This window comes from Pseudophryne corroboree (assembly GCF_028390025.1).
Source record: "Pseudophryne corroboree isolate aPseCor3 chromosome 3 unlocalized genomic scaffold, aPseCor3.hap2 SUPER_3_unloc_14, whole genome shotgun sequence".
NCBI classification, from domain to species: Eukaryota; Metazoa; Chordata; class Amphibia; order Anura; family Myobatrachidae; genus Pseudophryne; species Pseudophryne corroboree.
Window position 1 is genome coordinate 345,356 of NW_026967502.1, and position 16,201 is coordinate 361,556.

The 16,201-nt window shown below is 46.6% G+C and overlaps 1 protein-coding gene across 1 annotated transcript in view; it reads right to left on the reverse strand.

The window, feature by feature from the left end:
- Nucleotides 1-7,408, reverse strand: part of LOC134983405 (oocyte zinc finger protein XlCOF6-like) — a 53,425-nt gene extending 46,017 nt beyond the window's left edge. Inside the window, exon 1 of the mRNA XM_063949096.1 lies at nt 7,298-7,408. Within this exon, the coding sequence (XP_063805166.1) occupies nt 7,298-7,408 (111 nt within the window). The remainder of the gene's footprint in view (nt 1-7,297) is intronic.
- Between the last annotated feature and the right edge of the window lie 8,793 nt (nt 7,409-16,201).

Genomic DNA, 16,201 nt, shown 5'->3' on the forward strand with positions numbered 1-16,201 from the left:
CCCAGTGATATCTCTGTATTATAACTATAGATATAAGTGATGTCATAGTGACACTCCCAGATCCCATCACCTCCCCAGTCATGTCCCTGTATTATTACTATAGATATAAGTGATGTCACCCCTCACCTCCACAGTCATGTTCCTGTATTATTACTATAGATATAAGTAATGTAAATGTGATGCTCCCAGATCCCCTCACCTCCCCAGTCTTGTTCCTGTATTATTACTATAGATATAAGTAATGTAAATGTGATGCTCCCAGATCCCCTCACCTCCCCAGTCTTGTTCCTGTATTATTATTATTATAGATATGTTATGTCACTGTGACACTTCCAGGAGTCTGATATACATTTGCTTCATACTGCTCCAATTATCATCTGTTACACATGCCAGGGATATTACGGTCTCTGCTATAATACATCCTAGATTTTGAGCAATATTTTCAATCCCCACAGTATCCCTTATCCAAAATGCTTGGGACCAGAGGTATTTTGGATATCGGATTATTCCGTATTTTGGAATAATTGCATACTATGAGATATCATTGTGATAGGACCCAAGTCTAAGCACAGAATGCATTTATGTTACATATACACCTTATACACACAGCCTGAAGGTAATTTTAGCCAATATTGTTTTATAACTTTGTGCATTAAACAAAGTTTGTGTACATTGAGCCATCAAAAAACAAAGGTTTCAGTATCTCACTCTCACTCAAAAAAGTCTGTATTTCGGAATATTTGGATATGGGATACTCAACCTGTAGTAATAATAATAACGACACTAAAGGCTGCACCCCAGTATAACAATAATAACAGATGTATTTAAAAGCAGGACACCACAGACCATTCCTCCTGTATTGTAGGACATCACCATCACTCCCAATGTATAATAATAATACCAGGACACCACAAGCCGCTGTCCCTGTATAATAATAACCATACACAAAAACCTGCTCCCCCTGTATAACACTAATAACAGCAGCACACCCCATTCTGCTCTCCCTTTATATTAATAATAAAATTACACAATAGGCTGCTCCCCCAGAAAAAATAAGATTTTACTTACCGATAAATCTATTTCTCGTAGTCCGTAGTGGATGCTGGGACTCCGTAAGGACCATGGGGAATAGCGGCTCCGCAGGAGACAGGGCACAATAATAAAAGCTTAAGGATCAGGTGGTGTGCACTGGCTCCTCCCCCTATGACCCTCCTCCAAGCCTCAGTTAGGATACTGTGCCCGGACGAGCGTACACAATAAGGAAGGATTTTGAATCCCGGGTAAGACTCATACCAGCCACACCAATCACACCGTACAACTTGTGATCTGAACCCAGTTAACAGTATGATAAACATAAAGGAGTCTCTGAAAAGATGGCTCACAACAATAATAACCCGAATTTTTGTAACAATAACTATATACAAGTATTGCAGACAATCCACACTAGGGATGGGCGCCCAGCATCCACTACGGACTACGAGAAATAGATTTATCGGTAAGTAAAATCTTATTTTCTCTGACGTCCTAGTGGATGCTGGGACTCCGTAAGGACCATGGGGATTATACCAAAGCTCCCAAACGGGCGGGAGAGTGCGGATGACTCTGCAGCACCGAATGAGAGAACTCCAGGTCCTCCTCAGCCAGGGTATCAAATTTGTAAAATTTAGCAAACGTGTTTGCCCCTGACCAAGTAGCTGCTCGGCAAAGTTGTAAAGCCGAGACCCCTCGGGCAGCCGCCCAAGATGAGCCCACTTTCCTTGTGGAATGGGCTTTTACTGATTTTGGCTGTGGCAATCCTGCCACAGAATGTGCAAGCTGAATTGTACTACAAATCCAACGAGCAATCGTCTGCTTAGAAGCAGGAGCACCCAGCTTGTTGGGTGCATACAGGATAAACAGCGAGCCAGATTTTCTGACTCCAGCCGTCCTGGAAACATATATTTTCAAGGCCCTGACAACGTCTAGCAACTTAGAATCCTCTAAGTCCCTGGTAGCCGCAGGTACCACAATAGGTTGGTTCATGTGAAATGCAGAAACCACCTTAGGTAGAAATTGAGGACGAGTCCTCAATTCCGCTCTGTCAGAATGAAAAATTAAGTAAGGGCTTTTATATGATAAAGCCGCCAATTCTGACACACGCCTGGCTGAAGCCAAGGCTAACAGCATCGACACCTTCCATGTGAGATACTTTAAGTCCACAGTGGAAATTGGTTCAAACCAATGTGACTTTAGAAAACTCAACACAACATTGAGATCCCAAGGTGCCACTGGAGGCACAAAAGGAGGCTGTATGTGCAGCACCCCTTTTACAAATGTCTGAACTTCAGGTACTGAAGCCAATTCTTTTTGGAAGAAAATCGACAAGGCCGAAATTTGAACCTTAATGGACCCTAATTTTAGGCCCATAGACAATCCTGTTTGCAGGAAATGAAGGAAACGACCCAGTTGAAATTCCTCTGTAGGGGCCTTCTTGGCCTCACACCACGCAACATATTTACGCCAAATGCGGTGATAATGTTTTGCAGTTACGTCCTTCCTGGCTTTGACCAGAGTAGGGATGACTTCTTCTGGAATGCCTTTTTCCCTCAGGATCCGGCGTTCAACCGCCAAGCCGTCAAACGCAGCCGCGGTAAGTCTTGGAACAGACAAGGCCCCTGCAGTAGCAGGTCCTTTCTTAGAGGTAAAGGCCACGGTTCGTCCGTGAGCATTTCTTGAAGTTCCGGGTACCAAGTCCTTCTTGGCCAATCCGGAACCACGAGTATAGTTCTTACTCCTCTCCTTCTTATGATTCTCAGTACTTTTGGTATGAGAGGCAGAGGAGGGAACACATACACTGACTGGTACACCCACGGCGTTACCAGAGCGTCCACTGCTATTGCCTGAGGGTCCCTTGACCTGGCGCAATATCTGTCCAGTTTTTTGTTTAGACGTGACGCCATCATGTCCACCTTTGGTTTTTCCCAACGGTCTACAATCAGGTGGAAGACTTCTGGGTGAAGTCCCCACTCTCCCGGGTGAAGGTCGTGTCTGCTGAGGAAGTCTGCTTCCCAGTTGTCCACTCCCGGAATGAACACTGCTGACAGTGCTATCACATGATTTTCCGCCCAGCGAAGAATCCTTGCAGCTTCTGCCATTGCCCTCCTGCTTCTCGTGCCGCCCTGTCTGTTTACGTGGGCGACTGACGTGATGTTGTCCGATTGGATCAACACCGCCTGACCTTGAAGCAGAGATTTTGCTTGACTTAGGGCATTGTAAATGGCCCTTAGTTCCAGAATGTTTATATGAAGAGATGTTTCCATGCTTGACCACAAGCCATGGAAATTCCTTCCCTGTGTGACTGCTCCCCAGCCTCTCAGGCTGGCATCCGTGGTTACCAGGATCCAATCCTGAATGCCAAATCTGCGGCCCTCTAGTAGATGAGCACTCTGCAGCCACCACAGGAGAGACACCCTTGTCCTTGGCGACAGGGTTATCCGCTGATGCATCTGAAGATGCGATCCGGACCATTTGTCCAGAAGATCCCACTGAAACGTTCTTGCATGGAATCTTCCGAATGGAATCGCTTCGTAAGAAGCCACCATTTTTCCCAGGACCCTCGTGCACTGATGCACTGAGACCTGGCCTGGTTTTAGGAGGTTCCTGACTAGCTCGGATAACTCCCTGGCCTTCTCCTCCGGGAGAAACACCTTCTTCTGGACTGTGTCCAGAATCATTCCTAGGAACAGTAGACGTGTCGTTGGAATCAGCTGCGATTTTGGAATATTTAGAATCCACCCGTGCTGACGTAACACTACCTGAGATAGTGCCACTCCGACTTCTAACTGTTCCCTGGTTCTTGCCCTTATCAGGAGATCGTCCAAGTAAGGGATAATTAAAATGCCTTTTCTTCGTAGAAGAATCATCATTTCGGCCATTACCTTGGTAAAGACCCGAGGTGCCGTGGACAATCCAAACGGCAGCGTCTGAAACTGATAATGACAGTTTTGTACTACAAACCTGAGGTACCCTTGGTGAGAAGGGTATATTGGGACGTGGAGATAAGCATCTTTGATGTCCAGAGACACCATATAGTCCCCTTCTTCCAGGTTCGCTATCACTGCTCTGAGTGACTCCATCTTGAATTTGAACCTTTTTATGTAAGTGTTCAAGGATTTCAGATTTAAAATTGGTCTCACCGAGCCGTCCGGCTTCGGTACCACAAACAGTGTGGAATAATACCCCTTTCCCTGTTGTAAGAGGGGTACCTTGATTATCACCTGCTGGGAATACAGCTTGTGAATGGCTTCCAAAACTGCCTCCCTGTCGGAGGGAGACTTTGGTAAAGCAGACTTCAGGAACCGATGAGGGGGAAACGCCTCGAATTCCAGTTTGTACCCCTGCGATACTACCTGTAGAATCCAGGGATCCACTTGCGAGTGAGCCCACTGCGCGATGAAATTCTTGAGACGGGCCCCCACCATGTCTGAGTCTGCTTGTAAAGCCCCAGCGTCATGCTGAAGACTTGGCAGAAGCAGGGGAGGGCTTCTGCTCTTGGGAAGCGGCTGCATGGTGCAGTCTTTTTCCCCTTCCTCTGCCCCGGGGCAGAAAAGAGTGGCCTTTTGCTCGCTTGTACTTATGGGAACGAAAGGACTGAGTTTGAAAAGACTGTGTCTTTTTCTGCTGATGTGAAGTGACCTGGGGTAAAAAGGTGGATTTTCCAGCCGTTGCTGTGGCCACCAGGTCCGATAGACCAGCCCCAAATAACTCCTCCCCTTTATACGGCAATACTTCCATGTGCCGTTTGGAATCCGCATCACCTGACCACTGTCGCGTCCATAACGCTCTTCTGGCAGAGATGGACATAGCACTTACTCTTGATGCCAGGGTGCAAATATCCCTCTGTGCATCACGCATATATAGCAATGCATCCTTTAAGTGTTCTATAGTTAACAAAATATTGTCCCTATCCAGGGTATCAATATTCTCAGTCAGGTAATCCGACCATGCGACTCCAGCACTGCACATCCAGGCTGAGGCGATTGCTGGTCGCAGTATAACACCAGTATGTGTGTATATACTTTTTAGGATATTTTCCAGCCTTCTATCAGCCGGTTCTTTGAGGGTGGCCGTATCAGGAGACGGTAACGCTACTTGTTTAGATAAACGTGTGAGCGCCTTATCTACCCTAGGGGGTGTTTCCCACCGCGCCCTAACCTCTGGCGGGAAAGGATATAGTGCTAATAATTTATTAGAAATTAGCTGTTTTTTATCGGGGGAAACCCACGCTTTATCACACACCTCATTTATTTCATCTGACTCAGGAAAAACTATTGGTAGTTTTTTCACACCCCACATAATACCCTTCTTTGTGGTACTTGTAGTGTCAGAAAGGTTCAATGCCTCTTTCATTGCCGTGATCATGTAACGTGTGGCCCTGCTGGACATCACGTTTGTCTCGTCACCGTCGACACTAGACTCAGTATCTGTGTCTGGGTCTGTGTCGACCCACTGAGGTAACGGGCGTTTTAGGGCCCCTGACGGTGTCTGAGACGCCTGGACAGGCACTAATTGATTTGCCGGCTGTCTCATGTCGTCAACAGTTTTTTGCAAATTGCTGACATTATCACTTAATTGTTTAAATACAATCATCCAGTCAGGTGTCGACTCCCTAGGGGGTGACATCACTAACACAGGCAACTGCTCCGCCTCCACCTCATTTTCCTCCTCATACATGTCGACACACGCGTACCGACACACAGCACACACACCGGGAATGCTCTGATAGAGGACAGGACCCCACTTAGCCCTTTGGAGAGACAGAGGGAGAGTCTGCCAGCACACACCCAGCGCTATATATATATACAGGGATAACCTTATATAAGTGTTATTCCCTTATAGCTGCTGTTAATATAGTTATTTGCTGCCAAAAGTGCCCCCCCTTCTCTTTTTTACCCTGATTCTGAAGCAGGACTGCAGGGGAGAGTCAGGGAGCCGTCCTTCCAGCGGAGCTGTGAGGGAAAATGGCGCTTGTGTGCTGAGGAGATAGGCTCCGCCCCTTCACGACGTCCTTATCTCCCGCTTTTTCTGTGTAAAATGGCAAGGGTAAAATACATCCATATAGCCCAGGAGCTATATGTGATGTATTCTTTTTAGCCACCTAAGGTATATACTGTAATATTGCGTCTCAGGGCGCTCCCCCCCAGCGCCCTGCACCCTCAGTGACCGGAGTGTGAAGTGTGCTGAGAGCAATGGCGCACAGCTGCGGTGCTGTGCGCTACCTTAGTCTGAAGACAGGATGTCTTCTGCCGCCGATTTCACCGGACCTCTTCGTCTCTTCTGGCTCTGTAAGGGGGACGGCGGCGCGGCTCCGGTGACCCATCCAGGCTGTACCTGTGATCGTCCCTCTGGAGCTAATGTCCAGTAGCCTAAGAAGCCCAATCCACTCTGCACGCAGGTGAGTTCGCTTCTTCTCCCCTTAGTCCCACGATGCAGTGAGCCTGTTGCCAGCAGGACTCACTGAAAATAAAAAAACCTAAACTAAACTTTTATTCTAAGCAGCTCAGGAGAGCCACCTAGATTGCACCCTTCTCGGCCGGGCACAAAAATCTAACTGAGGCTTGGAGGAGGGTCATAGGGGGAGGAGCCAGTGCACACCACCTGATCCTTAAGCTTTTATTATTGTGCCCTGTCTCCTGCGGAGCCGCTATTCCCCATGGTCCTTACGGAGTCCCAGCATCCACTAGGACGTCAGAGAAAATATAATAGGACACTACAAGTCGCTCCCCCTGTATAATAATAACAGGACACCACATGCCGCTCTCCCTGTATTATAATAATAATAATGATAGCAATAATAGGACACCAAAGGCTGCTCCTCCTGTATTATAATAATAATAATAATAATAATGATGATAGCAATAACAGGACACCAAAAGCTGCTCCTCCTGTATTATAATAATAATAATGATAGCAATAACAGGACACCACAGGCTGCTCCCCCTATATAATAATAATAATAACAGGACACCACAGGCTGCTCCCCCTGTATTATAATAATAATAATAATAATAATAATAATAATAATAATAATAATAATGATAGCAATAACAGGACACCAAAGGCTGCTCCTCCTGTATAATAATAATAAGAGGACACCACAGGCTGCTCCTCCTGTATAGTAATAATAACTGGACACCAAAGGCTGCTCCCCCTATATAATAATAATAACAACAGGACACCACAGGCTGCTCCCCCTGTATAATAATAATAATAACAGGACACCACAGGCTGCTCCCCCTGTATAGTAAGACGCCATTACCTGATCTCCACGGACACTGCGAGGCAGCAGCAGTCGATGAAAACTCACTTCCTGTATGTGGAACGCACAGTCCGGAAGTAAGGTGGAACGCACAGTCAGGAAGTAGGGCATGATTAGCAAAGGCTGCTTTCTGGTTATTGGCCCCTCCCCTCTACACTACGCCCGCACCTCCGCCCCCAGTAATATTTAAACCATAAAAGTCCTCAGTGCAGGAGGCCGGCGGCCATTTTCTTGTAGACCAGTCCGGCAGCAGCTGCAGCAGCAATAGGTTCCCTGGCCGTGTAGTGACGTCAGGAGCGGCGGCCATTTTCCCCTGGTCTGAGTTCCGCCTTCCTTCTATCATTTCCACAAGGCAGCAGGAGCAGAGAGCAGCCATTGCTGTGTCTGGCAGCAGGTAATGATATTATTATTATTATTCTATAGGCTGAGCAGCTCTGGTGTCAGGTTCTGTACTACAGGGGGAGCAGCCTCTGGTGCCTTGTTATAGTGCAGCTGGAGCAGCCTCTGGTGCTGCATTATCCCTGTACAGGTGGCTGACACTCTAGTCAGGGGTGTATCTTCCTATTGGCCAGGATGGCACTCGCCAGGGGCGCCAGCCGAGGGGGGGGCGCCACCCAGAGGTGCCACCCACGGGCAGTAGGTAGATTCACTTTTAGAGGCAGCAGCTATACCCCCACCCCGTGTAGTTCCTCATCAGCAGGGATGCCCAGTAACGTTCACAGTATGCAGCAGCGGCTGCTGGGGGGAGTAGTTTATGTAGAGTTTCTTGCCTGTGTTGTGGTGCGGTGCTGGACCCCGGCGCCAATTACAGTGGCTGCTGCTGCTGCATTCTTTGATCATTAATGGGCATCCCTGCTGTTGTTGAACTACACGGGGGTGGGGGGATAGCTGTCGCCTCTACCTAAAAGTGCTGCCTTTAATAGTAAAATCAACATTGGGCATATGTGTGTCTGGCACTGTGGGGGTATATGTGTATCTGACACTGTGGGGGCATAGGTGTATCTGGCACTGTGGGGGCATTTGAGTGTTCGGCACTGTGGGGGCATACGAGTGTGTGGCACTGTAGGGGCATACGAGTGTCCGGCACTGTAGGGGCATACGAGTGTCTGGCTCGGTGGGGGCATATGTGTATCTGGCACTGTGGGGGCCTATATGTAACTAGCACTATACTGGGGAACATTATGTGCATCTGACACTATACTGGGGACATGTGTAAGGAGAACTACTGTGGGTATTGTGTGTAAGGCTGCTAATTGTGTGTGTGCGCATGTGTAGGGGGTGTGATTATATATTTATAGTTTGATATCATTATATAAAATTGTGAGGCCATGCCCACTTTCCCAGGAGTGTGCACGCCTTCCCATATATATATATATATATATATATGATAAACAAGGGATGAGGGATGTATAGCGACCACTGGTGTTAAATCAATGTAACAAATATTAAATAATAAATAACAATTGCCCCTTGATGAAGTCTATTTGACGAAACGCGTTGGAAGACCTGTACCTACCTCATTTCCAGATAAGGAATTACCTTTCTATTGATTCTATTGTAGTTTTTATACATTTTAAGTACTTTAGTCCAGCTGTGTTTTGTATTGTTGTCCCATTTTTTACGTTATATGTTTTACTGCTAATATATTGTTTTTATTACTAATAAATTGTTATTTATTATTTAATATTTGTTACATTGATTTAACACCAGTGGTCGCTATACATCCCTCATCCCTTGTTTATCATTACTATTTACTTCAGGGAAGGTACCACCCCTGCTTTTTATTGAGGGACAAAGCTGACGCTCCGTGAATACCATAGGGGAGTGTTTAAAAATTACTTATGTTCAAAAACAACTTATCATCACTACATACATAGCATATCTGAAACGTGTTCCCATCACATGTGGCGCATTAATAATCTGTTTATAGACATATATATATATATATATATATATATATGGGCACTACTGTGTGGCATAATGTGTATAAGGGATACTACTGTGTAGCATAACGTGAATAATGGAGGTCATTCCGAGTCGTTCGCTCAGAAAATTTCTTCGCATCGCAGCGGTTTTCCGCTTAGTGCGCATGCGCAATGTCCGCACTGCGACTGCGCCAAGTTAATTTGCTATGAAGTTTGGATTTTTACTCACGGCTTTTTCTTCGCTCAGGCGATCGTAGTGTGATTGACAGGAAATGGGTGTTACTGGGCGGAAACAGGCCGTTTTATGGGCGTGTGGGAAAAAACGCTACCGTTTCCGGAAAAAACGCGGGAGTGGCTGGAGAAACGGAGGAGTGTCTGGGCGAACGCTGGGTGTGTTTGTGACGTCAAACCAGGAACGACAAGCACTGAACTGATCGCAGATGCCGAGTAAGTCTGAAGCTACTCTGAAACTGCTACGAGATGTGTAATCGCAATATTGCGAATCTTTCGTTCGCAATTTTAAGAAGCTAAGATTCACTCCCAGTAGGCGGCGGCTTAGCGTGTGCAATACTGCTAAAATCGCCTTGCGAGCGAACAACTCGGAATGAGGGCCAATGTACATTACTATGCTGTGTAATGTGTGTAAGGCACACTACTCTGGTGTAATTTGAATTGGGGTACTATTGAGTGGCCACACCCCTTTTTTGGCACACGTTCCCTCCCTATTTCAAATATGGGGGGGCACCAGTCCTTTACTTTGCCAGGGGCGCTCGGACCCCTAAATACACCCCTGACTCTAGTGTCCTATTACTGTAATACAGGTGGTGCAGACCCCGCCGTTACCCTAATACAGGTGGCGCAGACCCCGCCATTACCGTAATACAGGTGGCGCAGACCCCGCCGTTACCGTAATAGAGGTGGCGCAGCCCCCGCCGTTACCATAATACAGGTGGCGCAGACCCCGCCGTTACCACAATACAGTGGCGCAGACCCCGCCGTTACCGTAATACAGGCAGCGCAGACCCCGCCGTTACCTTAATACAGGTGACGCAGACTCCGGCGCTAACGTAATACAGGTGGCGCAGACCCCATAGTTACTGTAATACAGGTGGCGCAGACCCCGCCGTTACCGTAATACAGGTGGCGCAGACCCCGCCGTTACCTTAATACAGGTGACGCAGACTCCGGCGCTAACGTAATACAGGTGGCGCAGACCCCATAGTTACTGTAATACAGGTGGCGCAGACCCCGCCGTTACCGTAATACAGGTGGCGCAGACCCCGTAGTTACCATACTACAGGTGGCGCAGACCCCACCGTTACCGTATTACAGTGGCGCAGACCCCGTAGTTACCGTAATACAGGTGGCGTAGACCCCGTAGTTACCATAATACAGGTGGCGCAGACCCTGCCGTTACCGTATTACAGTGGCGCAGACCCTGCCGTTACCGTAATACAGGCGGTGCAGACCCCGCCGTTACCGTAATACAGGTGGTGCAGACCCCGGCGTTACCGTAATAAAAGCGGCTTAGACCCCGGAGTTAAAGACCCCGGCGTTACCGTAATACAGGTGGTGCAGACCCCGGCGTTACCGTAATACAAGCGGAGCAGACCCCGGAGTTAAAGACCCCGGCGTTACCGTAATACAGGTGGCGCAGACCCCAGCTTTACCGTAATACAGGTGGCGCAGGCCCCGCCGTTACCGTAATACAGGTGGCGCAGAGCCCGCCGTTACCGTAATACAGGTGACACAGACCCCGCCGTTACCGTAATACAGGTGGCGCAGACCACGCCGTTGCCGTAATACGGGTGGAGCAGACCCTGCCGTTACCGTAATACAGGTGGCGCAGGCCCCGCCGTTACCGTAATACAGGTGGCGCAGACCACGCAGTTGCCGTAATACGGGTGGAGCAGACCCTGCCGTTACCGTAATACGGGTGGCGCAGACCCCACCGTTACTGTATTTCCATAAATGGAACATTACAGGTGTTGTGTGTTGTGTCCTTTGGCATTGTACTATACAGGGGGAGCGACCTGTGTTGTATTAATATTCAGGGGAGCAGCATGTGTTGTCATAATATACAGGGGTAGCGGCCTGTACTGTCATAATATACAGGTGGAGGGTCCTGTGGTGTCTTATTATTATTATTATTATATAGGGTGAGCGGCATGTATTGGCTTTCTATATTAGCATCCTGTGCTGTCCTAGTATACAGGGGGAGCGGCCTGTGTTGTCATAATATACAGGGATAGCATCCTGTGCTGTCATAGTATACAGCGGGAGCGGCCTGTGTTGTCATAATATACAGGGGTAGCATCCTGTGCTGTCATCGTATACAGGGGGAGCGGCCTGTATTGTCATAATATACAGGGGGAGCATCCTGTGCTGTCATAGTATACAGGAGGAGCGGCCTGTGTTGTCATCCTGTGCTGTCATATTATACAGGGGGAGTGGCCTGTGTTGCTATAATTTACAGGGGTAGCATCCTGTGCTGTCATGGTATACAGGGGGAGCGGCCTGTGTTTTCATTATATACAGGGTTAGCATCCTGTGCTGTCATAGTATACAGGGGGAGCGACCTGTGTTGCTTAAATATACAGGGGTAGCAGCCTGTGTTGTCATAGTATACAGGAGGAGCGGCCTGTGTTTTCATAATATACAAGGGTAGCATAATGTGCTGTCATAGTATACAGGGGGAGCGGCCTGTATTGTCATAATATACAGGGGTATCATTCTGTGCGGTCATTGAATACAGATGGAGCGGCCTGTGCTGTCATAGTATACAGGGGGAGGGGCCTGTGGTGTCTTGTTACTATTATTATATAGGGAGAGCAGCATGTATTGGCTTTCTATACAGAAGGAGTGGCCTGTGCTGTCATTGTATACAGGGGTAGCATCCTGTGCTGTCATAGTATACAGGGGGAGCGACCTGTGTTGCTAAAATACACAGGGGTAGCAGTCTGTGCTGTCATAGTATACAGGGGGAGCGGTCTGTATTAACATAATATACAGGGGTAGCATCATGTGCTGTCATAGTATACAGGGGGAGCGGCCTGTGCTGTCATAGTATACAGGGGGACTGGCCTGTGTTTACATAATATACAGGGGTAGCATCATCTGCTGTCATATTATACAGGTGGAGCGGCCTGTGTTATCATAATATACAGGGGTAGCATCCTGTGCCGTCATTGTATACAGGGGTAGTAGCATAATATACAGGGGCAGCGTCCTGTACTGTCATAGTATACAGGAGGAGCGACCTGTGTTGTCATAATATGCAGGCGGAGGGGCCTGTGGTGTCTTGTTACTATTATTATATAGGGAAAGCAGCATGTATTGGCTTTCTATACAGAAGGAGCGGCCTGTATTGTCATAATATACAGGGGTAGCATCCTGTGCCGTCATTGTATACAGGGGGAGCGGCCTGTGCTATCATAGTATACAGGAGGAGCGGCCTGTGTTGCTGTAATATACAGGGGTAGCATCCTGTGCTTTCATAGTGTACAGGGGGAGCGGCCTGTGTTTTCATAATATACAGGGGTAGCATCCTGTGCTGTCATAGTATACAGGGGGAGCGGCCTGTATTGTCATAATATAGAGGGATATCATCATGTGCCATCATTGGATACAGGGGGAGCATCCTGTGCTGTCATAGTATACAGGGGGAGGGGCCTGTGGCGTCTTGTTACTATTATTATATAGGGTGAGCAGCATGTATTGGCTTTCTATACAGAAGAAGTGGTCTGTGCTGTCATAGTATACAGGGGTTGCATCCTGTGCTGTCATAGTATACAGGGGGAGCAGCCTGTGTTGTCATAATATACAGGTCTAGCATCCTGTGTCGTCATTGTATACAGGGGTAGTGGCATAACTATAGTTTTTTCACTGGTATGCTACGCTGGGCTTTTTGGCTTATGCTGGTGTTTTGGGGTGCCACACCCTGCACCTAGATATAGCGCTAGGGACCCCAAATATACAGAGACGCCTTGATGCGGCTTTGGGGCTTATTCACACATTTGCGCAAATATGTGTGACGAAGATCTCTGAATTCTATTATCATGTGGGATTTATATCTGGTTACGGTTATCATTCAGGGTTCTGGGGGAAACCAATTGCCTTTCTTTCTTGCTCAGAAATACCCCTCCCTTTCGAGCACCTGAATGATATCACTAAGCTAATTGAGCATCTACCAATATATATGTTTGTAGTGGCATAATATACAGGGGTATCGTCCTGTACTGTCATAGTATACAGGAGGAGCGACCTGTGTTGCCATAATATACAGGCGGAGGGGCCTGTGGTTTCTTGTTCCTATTATTATATAGGGTGAGCGGCATGTATTGTCATTCTATACAGAAGGAGTGGCGTGTGTTGTCATAATATACAGGGGTAGCATCCTGTGCTGTCATAGTATACAAGGGGAGCGGCCTGTGTTGCTATAATATACAGGGGTAGCATCCTGTGCTGTCATAGTATACAGTGGGAGCGGCCTGTGTTGTCATAATATACAGGTCTAGCATCCTGTGTCGTCATTGTATACAGGGGTAGTGGCATAACTATAGTTTTTTCACTGGTATGCTACGCTGGGCTTTCTGGCTTATGCTGGTGTTTTGGGGTGCCACACCCTGCACCTAGATATAGCGCTAGGGACCCCAAATATACAGAGACGCCTTGATGCGGTTTTGGGGCTTATTCACACATTTGCGCAAATATGTGTAACGAAGATCTCTGAATTCTATTATCATGTGGGATTTAGATCTGGTTACGGTTATCATTCAGGGTACTGGGGGAAACCAATTGCCTTTCTTTCTTGCTCAGAAATACCCCTCCCTTTCGAGCACCTGAATGATATCACTAAGCTAATTGAGCATCTACCAATATATATGTTTGTAGTGGCATAATATACAGGGGTATCGTCCGGTACTGTCATAGTATACAGGAGGAGCGACCTGTGTTGCCATAATATACAGGCGGAGGGGCCTGTGGTTTCTTGTTCCTATTATTATATAGGGTGAGCGGCATGTATTGTCTTTCTATACAGAAGGAGTGGCCTGTGTTGCTATAATATACAGGGGTAGCATCCTGTGCTGTCATAGTATACAAGGGGAGCGGCCTGTGTTGCTATAATATAGAGGTGTAGCATCCTGTGCTGTCATAGTATACAGAGGGAGCGGCCTGTGTTGTCATAATATACAGGGATAGCATCCTGTACTGTCATAGTATACAGGGGGAGCGGCCTGTGTTGCTATAATATACAGGGGTAGCATCCTGTGCTGTCATAGTATATAGGGGAGCGGCCTGTGTTGTCATAATATACAGAGGGAGCGGCCTGTGTTGTCATAATATACAGGGATAGCATCCTGTACTGTCATAGTATACAGGGGGAGCGGCCTGTGTTGTCATAATATACAGGGCTAGCTTCCTGTGTTGTCATAGTATACAGGGGCAGCGGCCTGTGTTGTATTTATTTTAATATTTATTTATTAGCAGTTTCTTATATAGCGCAGCATATTCCGTTGCGCTTTACAATTAAAACAACAGTAATAGAACAAAATTGGGTAAAAAATGACAGACATAGAGGTAGGAAGGCCCTGCTTGCATGCTTACAATCTATGGGGGAATAGGCATTGATACACAAGGATAGATGCTACCTGTTGCATAATGGTCCACCAGCTTGCAAGTTTCTTAATGGGTTGTATGATATGATCATCCAGCGATGAAATGAGGTATAGATTGAGAACAGCAGAGGACCCCAGTCTGAGCCTTGCGGTACTCCAACTGATAGAGGTAGAGAAGAAGAAATAGAATCAGAGAAGTGAACACTGAAAGAGCGATTAGATAGGTAGGATGAGAACCAGGAGAGGGCCGTGTCCTGAAGACCTAGAGATTGTAGTATTTGTATGAGAAGAGAGTGGTCAGCAGTGTCATAAGCAGCAGAGAGATCTAGAAGAATGAGTAGTGAGTAATTGCCTTTAGATCTAGTGGTGACCAGATCATTCACTACTTTGGTCAGCGCCGTCTCTGTGGAGTGTTGGGCATGAAAGCCTGACTGAAGTGGGTCCAATAAGTAGTGGGAGTTAAGAATGTGTGTAAGGCGAGTGTAGGCAAGTCTCTCAAGTAGCTTGGAGGGACCTGGTAGCTGAGAAATGGACGGTAGTTAGAGAGTGTGTTTGGGTCAGAGTTGTGTTTGTTTAGTAATGGGAGTAATCACTACATGCTTAAACAGAGAAGGAAAGACACCAGTAGAGAGAGAGAGATTACAGATTTTAGTTAAGGTTGGGATAAGCACAGGAGACAAAGTTTTACTGACCTGTGAGGGTATAGGATCAAGAGGAGAGGTAGTGGAGTAGGAGGATGGAAAGAGTGTTGATACTTCATCTTCACTTGTGGGATCTGATAGTGTAGGAGCTTCCGCAGTTTAGTATATATATATATATATATATATATATATATATATTGATTCACGTTTTTCGCATTTATTAAGATATTTACTGTTAATCACAAAATGAGTTGATATGTCCTTAAGAAAAATGTGCAGAGCTGGTCAGAATGTTGTATTTGCTGAATAATCTTGTTTTAAGGCATGACTTGTACAAGACAAATGCAACATTAAATGTATTGGAAATGTATCTAGGACGGACAAAGCAACACCAGATATATCCAAGGCTAATTGAGAAGAATAAAGAAAGAAATCTTTTGAGTTTATGTCCGAAAGACTGATAAACGAAACAATAACCATTTTCAAGGCTGTCCTAGTTGCCACTTCTAACATTGTATAACAATCGATGTATTTTCAAGACATACATGGTGTATTCTGATTGGCTAAATATATTGGCAAGCATAAACCCTTTGTGTTCAAGCTATAAATAATAAAGCCATGACGGCCCCCAAACAGATCAACTATGAACTGCTTAGGTTACACAATGATCCGGTGTCACTTATTCATTCACTGATCTCCAACCGGTTGCTAAGGGAAACA